This window comes from Hibiscus syriacus, unplaced genomic scaffold (genome assembly GCF_006381635.1).
Source record: "Hibiscus syriacus cultivar Baekdansim isolate YM2019G1 unplaced genomic scaffold, ASM638163v2 tig00111053_pilon, whole genome shotgun sequence".
NCBI classification, from domain to species: domain Eukaryota; kingdom Viridiplantae; phylum Streptophyta; class Magnoliopsida; order Malvales; family Malvaceae; genus Hibiscus; species Hibiscus syriacus.
The window spans coordinates 543323-553480 of NW_024062964.1; the positions used below are offsets into that span (position 1 = coordinate 543323).

Below are 10158 nucleotides of genomic sequence, written 5' to 3' on the forward strand. Positions count from 1 at the left end.
TTATTGTGTTTTGATTAAATTATGTTGTTGTTATAAAAACTATACATATATTGTTTCTCAAAACCATATTTTTCAAAAGTTTTTCAAAAACTTTGCCCATTAGGATTGATTTAGAGAACCTTGAAATATTGAGGACTCATTTGAGTTTTGGGATTAATTGAATTGCATACATTTGTTTTTAAAATTACAGGTTATCAATTCTATTCCGATTTCCTAAACCATGTCCAATCCTAAACGTGCTAGGTCTTCATCTAGTCGTTCTAGTCGTCAACCAAATCCTCCTCCTATTCCTCAAAATCCTATTCCAAATCTTGATCCTAACTTGACTATCCAAAATTCTTGTTTCAATCAACCGGGTCCTAAAGATTATCGTTATTGGTTTTACCAATATTTTGACTCGTATAAGATTAGGGAAGAACGTATCCCATCTCTTCAAACTATGGTTGATATTAACTTTAAATATCTCCCTATCTTGCACGAATAGAAATTTGATAAACTTTTCGAACTTGAACCCATTGTCTATCATCAACTTGTTCGTATCTTCTACTGTAATGCCGTTTGTATCAAAAATCGTGACAAAACCAAAACCATAGGAGTGCGTTCCTACCTCCTAGGTCAATATTTCCATCTTGATCCGGATTACATAGCCAATGCCTTAGGCTTGGATAATGAAGGTTTATCAAACGAAAAACAAGTTTTAGGCTCACGATATAAACGGAATGATAGTGCAAGTGTTTTAGATCTCCATGAGCATTTTCTTCATCTTATGATCACTTGGTGGTTTCGACCATCCGGGGGTCGTTATTCTACTCTTAGAGCTTTAGACCTTTGGTGGTTGCATTGTTTTGAAAACAATATAAAAATAAACCTTTCCGAGATTATCTTTGCTGAGATCGTTGAAACCGTTAACTTAGTGCCAAATAAGAAACTCTGTTCTTCACTAGTTTACGGTTGTATCCTTAGTAATCTCTTTTCTAAAGCCGAACTCCGAGTTGGTCTAGATGCCTCATTTCCTCTTAAGAAACAAATCAATCTTCTTTCTTTAACAAGAACGGGATGGGTCAAAAATAAGGAAACCGGTGCATGGGTTCGATCTTCTACTCCGGGAGCTAGTTCTTCACAAGCTCCACCCGAAGCTAACGAAGATCCCGAGTTTGAACAATTAATGAGGGATATCGATGAAGCTGAAGAAGAACCTGAACAACCCGAGGAGCACGCACAACAATCGACTCAAATGCCTCTATATTTTCAATCCTTTATGGAGATATTTGATTTCCGTTATGCGACAATGGATTCGCGCTTTTCCTCTATAGAGTCTCATTTATCCACAATGGGAGCTCAACAATTAGAGATTCTTCAGGAGATGCGTGCAAACAATGAAGCAACCAATGCTCGTATTAATGAACTAACTCATGAAATGGCTGCTATGCGAGCCTGTTTTCCTCCTACCGATTCGGATGCTTGATTTTGTGTTTAGCTTTAAAACTTTGAACAAAATGAATATTGCTTCAACATTTTGAATTGTTTGATTTTGTGGATTGTTGGATTTTGGATTTATGGATAGTGTGAACTTATATGTTTGGTGTGTTTTATTCGTTATTGCATCATTTACATCATTATTAGCAATATGACCAATTTTGCCATATCACATTATTTATGAATATTGATTACGGAACCAATGGCTAACGTTTCTCTTAATTGTGATCTTAGCAGCTTATGCATACATATACCTAATCAAATGGCTTAATATTTTCCACGTTTGTTTGAATCTTTTTGATTTAACAAAAAGGGGGAGAAGAAGTGTGTTTAAGTGTGTGTTTTTAAAATGATAAATGGGAGAAGTGTTAAAGTAAGGGGGAGTAATTTCAAAACTTGATTTCAAAAGCTTAAAATTACTAAAATGTTTTGTTATATCAAAAAGGGGGAGATTGTTTAAAACATTTTGATATTTCGATATAACAAATTAAGTTAAATGAATTTTAAGATTTTCCAAAATGATTTTCTAAAGTATGTTCAATAAATTTATTCGAATATAAAAACATTACTCCAAATATTTCAAAAATCATTTTTAATCCTTACTTAAGTGTAAAATTAAGTTTTAATCTTAAAACAATTTCAAAATAATCTTTCAAAGTATTTCGAACCATTTCAAACCCAAAATTTCCAGATTGCTCAGAGGGAACCGATTCCTTCCCATAGGGGGTACCGATTCCCCCCTGAATGGTTTGACTCTGAGATTTCCAGAATGCTCGGAGGGAACCGATTCCCCCATAGGGGGTACCGATTCCCCCCTGTTCAACGGTCGAAATATTTGAATTTTACACTTAGGGAACCGATTCCCTATAAGGAGGAACCGATTCCCCCCACGGTCCAAGCTGTTTTATTAATTGTTTTCACACTAAAACGGCTATATTATCTTCATTAATTATCCCCAACGTTCAGAAGTGATTCAATGTGTATTTAAACAAGTTCTGAAGCCCTTGATCAGCAAGAAATCATAGAGAAACAAGAGAGAAAGCATCAAACACAAAGTTTGTGCAATTCAAGCCAATTTTCATTCAATATTCATTTTGCTTTCAAAGAACACTTATTGTGCTCATTTGTAATTTTCTTTGAGTGTTATTTTCTTGTTCTAGAATTGTGCAAACATCTTACCTTGTGAGGTTTTCTTGTAAGTTTGCAAATTTGTAATCTTCTCTTTGGGAAAAAGAGTGTTCTCAAGAGTTGGAGTATACTCTTGAGGGAATTGTAAGGTTATCTCTTTGGCCTCAAAAGAAAGAACAAATTAGTGAATTTGTTGGAAAATCCTTAGTGTGGATAGCTAAGGTAGTGGACGTAGACTTTATTTGAGAAAGTCGAACCACTGTAAATCGCTGTGCAATTACTTTCAATTTTCTGCAAAAGTTTCCACAAAAATTTTAATTGCCAATTCACCCCCCTCTTGGCCGATTCCGTCAATCGATTAACTCAACAAAAGCGCCTTGCATCTAGCAAGGAATCCAACATTTCATTCAAGGACAAAGCACATACGAGTTCAATACCATTTCATTCGTGAAAAGGTGGAAGAAGGGACGGTAGATATGCAGAAGATCCATACCAAAGACAACATAGCATATTTCATGACGAAGGTGATCAACACTGATAAATTTACTTGGTGTAGATCTTCTTGTGGCCTGTCAGAAACGTAAGCAACATGAAGGTACAAGGTAGAAAGGATGGTGTGAAGATATGATTATTCTAATCAAATCTTCAAGTGGGAGATTATTAGTTGTCATGCAAAATTATTAGTTGTCGTACAACTAAGAATAGTTGTATAATGCATAATAATGGTTCATAATGCATTGTAAGTTGGCAACAATAATGGTTCATAGTTGGCACTAATAATGGTTGAAAAGTGACATGGAAAAATTTCACATTTAGTCATTGTAATTTAGGGTATTTTCAAGATTAGTTCTTAAAGCTTCTACTATAAATACCCTAGCTCATTTAGCTTCAAAACCATCCCAAAGCATTCTAGCTTTCTTCCAATACTAGAGAGAATTTAGAGAGTTTATTGAGAGTTGTTTTCTCCTTTTTTATCAAGAGAGAATTATCATTGCTTTCTCCTTGGTAGATTGAGAGAAGTTGTAATTCCTATTTTCTCATAGTGAAATTCTTCTACCGTTGCCCGTGGTTTTTATCCTATATTATTTAGGGGTTTTCCACGTACATTTTGTGTCTCTTTTATCTTCATTTTTATTTTCTCAAATTATCAGTTGTGATTTTGCTTTATTCGATAACCGTCTTCTGCAACAATAGTTGCAGTGGAACCTGATGTCTTGAGAGGTTGGGCTGCATCTCAGGGTATCCAGGTTATTTCTCCTTCTATTTCTCTGTCTTTCTTCATTTTCAGATCACTAAATTCATAATTCCTATTGCTCTAGTGTCCACTCGTATTTGTGTTTGATGCATGCAGAGTGGCAAAGTATAAGAATATAATTTTTCAAATATACGGAAAACTCAAACGTATGCTTCGGAAAAGTCATTTCCGACATGTATGCCGAACTGTCGAAATCCGATCAAATATCACAGAGAATGTTATAAGCCGGGTGCCACGTGTTGAGGTAGGAAAAGATGGAGGAAAACAAAGCCATTCCTTATTGCCTATTCAAGTTGATCAATAAAAATTGCAGTCGAAAGAATTATTGTTTCCAATCGCTATATGTATAATATATTCAACTCATATTTGATATCAGTCTCTCAACTCTCTGTTGTAACTTGTAATGCATTTGTAGCTTTTATTGTTTTATATTAAAAATTAAAATAAATTATAGCTATGATGATTTAATTAAGACAATTTTAATTTAATTATCGATCTTTTAATTTTATGGATGCGATTAAGGATTCCTAAGGGAGTCCGGTTACACTCGCACTGGTCCACCACATTTGCAGCTTCACAATGAAGAACGGACAATTTTCTTATATGTTCCTATAGAAAGGAATCGGATTGCAGATCGTATAGCACGACTGGCTTGAACAAGCTTTCCTGCGTTTATTAGCTACCAGGATCCACCAGTGACTGTTGCAGATTTGGTGCACGAGGAAGTGAGGACAGCACTCTCATGGCATGTAGAAAGATAGGAGTTAATTGTGTTTTCTCTTTCAACATTAAAAAAACAATTTAAATTATAGAATTAAATTGTTTGTCGCTAATATTTGACTAAAAAATTGATGTGATAATTAATAAATTTAATATAATTATATATTTGGTTCTTATTATTTATACATTTTATTAACTTAATTTTAATTCTAATTTAATTTTAAAAAAAATTAAACTTTCAATTAAATGATGATAAGTGTTAAGAAATCAGTTGTGAGAAGCTGAGGAAAAGTTTGGATGCTCTAACCATTAAACCAGATTTTCATTTAACGTTTATATTACACAATATATATATATATGATTCATATAATAATAAGTATTATTTTAAATATGTATATAATTAATCTAGTTTTAATTTAAAAGAATTAAAATAATATGCCTTTTTAACATTTCCAAAAAAATATAAATTATGTCAAAATTATCTGAAATTAACAAATACATTAAAATCGTGATTAATTATTTTAATTATTGACTTTAAAATTGATTTAGATAAAATTAGTCTTCCTTATCTGAAAAGGATGAATTTATCCAATTTGAAATTACGAGGAAATTAAATGATATTTTCACCAAAATATTTTGATCTGTGTCGCGGCAATACGAGCAAAAACCCGAAAGCTAAGGGTGCCGTTCTGAGAAACCAGAAAGAATAACACGTTGCCGTTAAAGAATGAAGAAAGACTTGCTTTATTAAAGTGGACATCCAGCTTTATCTCAAATCTCAAAATTTACCCTCTTCTTTTTAAAAAGGTGCGTTGTGCTACAAAGATTAGATCTTGAAGTTGAAGTTTACATTTGATGCTTGTCTAATGGCGATCATAACAGAAGAGGTAGAGCCAGAATCACCAAAAGAAAACCAGAAAATCCCCAAAAATCCAACCCCGGAACCTTCAAAATCAACTCCAAAGCCTACCATAAACACCCAAACCCAAAATCCCTTTGCCTTCTGGTTCTATTTCACCTTCGGTATCTCTCTCATCACTTTCCTCTTCGTCTCCTTTTCATCTTTGTCCCCACAAGACCCCAAATCCTGGTTCCTTTCTTTGCCCTACCCCCTACGCCTACACTACTCAAATGGCAGAATCATCAAGGTGCAAACGTCTCCAAACCAATCTCCGATTGAGGTTTTTGTTTCTGAAAATGGTCAGTTGTCGTCATCTGAGAATGTTATGGTCGTTCATGGGTTGGGACTGAGTTCTTATTCCTATAGGGAAATGATAAAGGTATTAGGCTCAAAAGGAGTTCATGTTATAGCCCTTGATTTACCCGGAAATGGGTTTTCAGATAAATCTAGGGTAGAGGTTGAAGAAGGGACAAATGGAATTTTGGGGAGGTTCAAGGAAGTTTATAGCTTGATCCAAGAAAAGGGTGTGTTTTGGGCTTTTGATCAAATGGTTGAAACTGGTGAACTGCCTTATGAAGAGATAAAATCTAGAGTATTGGTTAAAAAGAGTGTTAATGTGATTGAGATCGGAAGTGAAGAGATGGGGAGTGTTATGGGCCAAGTTATAGGAACGATGGGGTTAGCTCCGGTGCATTTGGTTTTACATGATTCTGCTTTTCTTATGGCTGCAAATTGGATTTCTGAGAATTCAAGGTTCATTAGAAGCATAACTCTTATTGATACCGGACTAAAACCAGCTTTACCTACATGGGTTCTGAACATTCCTGTGGTTAATGAGATTGTGTTGAGGTTTTCATTTGTTTATGCAAGGTTTATAAACTTGTGTTGCACAAAGGGGATTAACCAGTCGGAGTTGGAAGCACATAGATATCTTTTAAAGGGGTGGGAGGCTAGAAAAGCTGTTGTGGGGATCGAGAAGAAGCTGAATCATAGTTTTAATGTAGAAGAATGGGGAGGTTTGGATGGTATAAAAGGTATGCCAATGCAGGTACTTTGGTCTAATGACTGGTCAGATGAATGGAGTAAAGAGGGCAAACGAATTGCCGAAGCACTTCCTGGTGCAAAATTTGTCACTCATTTTGGTGGGAGGTGGCCTCAGGTATGGGTTCATTGACTCTTTCGACATATTAGTTCTGTTGTTATTGTTTTACATTATTACATAATTACATATAAGAATTATCAAAATATAGCTGCTTTACAATGCTTTTAGGTACGCTCTTGACTGAATTTGTGATTGATTGTGGCTTGTTTGAATCAAATTATCAGTGAGGAAAAGTCAGATTTTAAGTCTCTTTTGGCCTCTGATCTTTGCTACCATATGCTCTGAATATATGCAGCCATGTTATACCGTTGGCTAATTCTTGTATGTTGATTGTTTGTATGTCTTTAATAGATTGTTTTCCTTTGATATTTGCAATAATTTGTTCTAGGTTCTTTGCATACCTTTGAGTTGTTTACTCTTTAGTTCAAATTGATGTCATTTTCTCTTAATTTGCACGTTGCTTGGTTACTGCATTCTTCCAAATTTAGGTTGTGGAATTTAAACCAAGATGTATGTTGCTTTGATTCATCATTTTACTTGACACACACCCGTATCCTGCACACCTTTAGATATGGATATGGGGATATGACCTTACATGAACATTCAAAATACATGAAAAAAGTATTGTTAAAAAAAATACATGAAAAAAAAAAACTAAGAAAAAATTGAGTATTTTTCCATACACATGCCCAACACTCATGCCAAAGTCAGTAAGATATATCGTGAACATTCTTTCAACTTTTGTGTCTTAACATTTTGACCTCTGATTTCGCTTTCATATACAGCCATGTTCTGTACTTCTATTCCTGGTAAATTCTTGTATATAACTGATTAACGTGAACTTATTTAGTAGATTGTTTAGTTGATATCTTGAGAGTGCAATCAACACCTGGATAGGCCATGTAATATGGTGACTGAATTACTTGAGAAAAAAGGGAAATCTGTTGCTAGTTAAGGTTGCTAATAATGTCTTCCAAATTAGTAAGGTTGTAATTGATTAGATGAAAAACTGACCTTGTAAATTGGGACATTTGCTCAGTTTTGAGAAATTTGTATGCCTGCTTGACTTTTGTTCTTGGTTCCTATGTTACCTAGAGTCTAGCATAAATACACATACGAGTATGTGTAGGACAGATAAAATTTTACCCAGTTTTCTTATATTTGGAGGGTTCTTGGATGGGCATATCCCCATTGCCATTTCCGGGTATGAATCGGATGTTGGTGATGGACATAGGTACTTCAGAACATATGAAAAGTTGGAGCAACATAGGTTGGTTTTTTTTCATACAGTCTGATTCATGTTCTTGTTGTTCAAATTGATACCGTTCTCCCTCTGCGTGTCAGTTGGTAACTGCATTCTTCCAAACTTTTAGGACCATAGGTGTTGTGTTATCCGAACTTCTAAACACTTGTGCTCTACGCATATTCCAACATGCATATTGAGAATATGTTCCTCCGAATATATAGCTTAGAAAAAGTTAAGCATACTCAGGTTAGATACATACTTGTAATCGCCATTAACCAAGTCCAACATAGCATTGATCCATCCACCCTGTGGAATTTAAATCTTTTTCAAGAGCATCAACGAGTTCCTTAGATGGCTTCCATGCGTTAGTTGATATTACATGCATTTGCTGCCATTTGAATTCATGTTTGCCGTGTGCTTGTGATGTTTAGGAAAGTATTGCTGGTGAAGTAGCTGAGAATGTAGCTCAGTTTGTAACTTCATTGCCAAAAACAGTTAGACAAGTTGAGGAAGAACCCATTCCTGAGCATATTCAGAAAATGTTTGATGAAGCAAAAGACTCTGACCGTCATCACCACCACCACCACCATCATGGTCATGGACATGATCATGATCATGCAGCTGGATTCATGGATGCATACGGGCTTGGTCACACATGGGACAGTTGAGATGCGTTTCCTCCTATTTCAATGGATCTAAGGGTGCCATCATCTGCCATGTGTGCTATTTTTTTGCTGTTTTTCAGGTACTTACTGTTTGTTCAACCTTCTTACATTAAACTTAAAGTTTGTAACTTGTGAGACGTTTTTTTTTTCCAATTTAGGAAAGAAAACTGTTTTTTGTTGGAGGGGGATCTGTTTCCCCCCCCCCCACCAATTTAGTAAGCTATGGTGCATTTTGAAATTGAGCAACTGAAGGCTTGAGTACTGTAGTGCTTGATTTGAGTAACTTTTGAGTTTAATATATATTTTTAATTATATAAATTAGACCCAAAGAGCTCATTATTCTTAAATTTGGGCTATTGAGAAAAAGGGATAGTCAAGTAATCTTCTTATTCTCCCTTGGTCTGAAGTAATCTTCTACTCAATAGTAACCTGGGTTTCTTCTGTAAAAAGACTCTAATGCCATCCAAAATATATTCTTTTAATTTGGGTTTAGTTGTCCAATAAAATTACTATTAATGGGCTGTTGTTCGGTTCCATATAGTTTCAAACAATTGTCTTTTTTGAAAGATATTAAAATAACAATTATAGTTTAAGCCTTGATAGTCATCTATCATGGCGAAGCTAACAAGGGAGAGGGGATTAAAGTTATTTTATTTGATAATAATTTTGGGTTTTGTTTTATTAATACGGGTAAGTACAATATAAGGTAATATATGTACAAAGATAATACTCAATTATTTGATTTTTTTTTTGGATAAATCAGGTATTATTATCCAAGAGCAGAATCTGCTTTAATATACATCAAGGTTCGAAACAAAACAAGCTACAAACAAGAAGATCAATGTTCAACTATATCCCAATGATTGCATAGAGAAATATTAACATTATCGACTCTACTAATAGACCTACCGCTTAGTTGTAAGCTTACAATATCTTTAACAGCTTTAAGAATCGCTTCTGCAGACCTTGTTCGGTTTTGGAACACCCTTTTGTTTCTCTCTTCCCATAATGTGTAAATGAGAGCATTGAGAGCTATCTTCATGATCATAGTAAGCAATGATTTCCCCTCCCATGAACAAGCAGTAAAACGTAAACCAGAAAGTGAGAAAAATGTTGTCCAAATTGTAACAGCAGTTGGGTATTTTAAAAATAAATGGTCTCTTGTTTCCTGTTCAGATTTACAGAGTACACATATTCTTTCGTTGATAAGTCCCATTCGCTGAAGTATGTCATTTGTTGGAAGTTTATCAAGGAAAGCCATCCATGCTATCAGATTGTGTTTAGGAATGTGCAGGGGAAACCATAACAGTTTTTGCCAAGGGACCTTTGCCTTCTTCTCCCGAATAGAATCTCAGATTTTAGTGACTTTTGTAGCACCTGAAGATAGAATTTGGTGAGCCTCAGGTCTGAGTTTCAAAAGTCTCTTAAAACTCCAACTTGAAGTGGAGTTAATTCCCATAGACCAGAAATCATGACATTTATGACGTTCAAAATTTGAGATCTCAAAAAATAACAATAATTTCTTTACTACCAAGATCGGTTGATTCATGATAGTTTTTTTAATTTAAATAATCAAATTTTAAATTTTAATATTTATTAAATCTCTATTAACCTTCAAGTCAAGTAAACTTAACCTCTCTCATTATGACATAATCTAATCTCAAT

General features: G+C 34.6%; 2 protein-coding genes across 2 annotated transcripts; one reads left to right on the forward strand and one right to left on the reverse strand.

The window, feature by feature from the left end:
• The first annotated feature begins 5445 nt into the window (after positions 1-5445).
• On the forward strand, positions 5446-8776 carry LOC120151386 (protein AUXIN RESPONSE 4-like). Its single transcript, XM_039163869.1, has 2 exons — positions 5446-6639; positions 8260-8776. The coding sequence occupies exons 1-2, from the start codon at positions 5446-5448 to the stop codon at positions 8494-8496; spliced, it is 1431 nt and encodes a 476-aa protein (XP_039019800.1). The 3' UTR covers positions 8497-8776.
• A 486-nt stretch (positions 8777-9262) lies between these two features.
• On the reverse strand, positions 9263-9754 carry LOC120151338. Its single transcript, XM_039163838.1, has 2 exons — positions 9422-9754; positions 9263-9316 (listed from the first exon to the last, which is right to left on the reverse strand). The coding sequence occupies exons 1-2, from the start codon at positions 9752-9754 to the stop codon at positions 9263-9265; spliced, it is 387 nt and encodes a 128-aa protein (XP_039019769.1).
• Positions 9755-10158: the final 404 nt, after the last annotated feature.

Bases quoted from the DNA above. Each gene is read 5' to 3' on its own strand.
- LOC120151386 (XM_039163869.1), top strand. From the start codon at position 5,446: ATGGCGATCATAACAGAAGAGGTAGAGCCAGAATCACCAAAAGAAAAC. The intron at 6,640-8,259 runs GTATGGGTTCAT...TGTGATGTTTAG, and splicing joins TTGGTGGGAGGTGGCCTCAG to GAAAGTATTGCTGGTGAAGT.
- LOC120151338 (XM_039163838.1), bottom strand. From the start codon at position 9,754: ATGGCTTTCCTTGATAAACTTCCAACAAATGACATACTTCAGCGAATG. The intron at 9,317-9,421 runs GTAAGCTTACAA...TCTTGTTTGTAG, and splicing joins TTAAAGCTGTTAAAGATATT to CTTGTTTTGTTTCGAACCTT.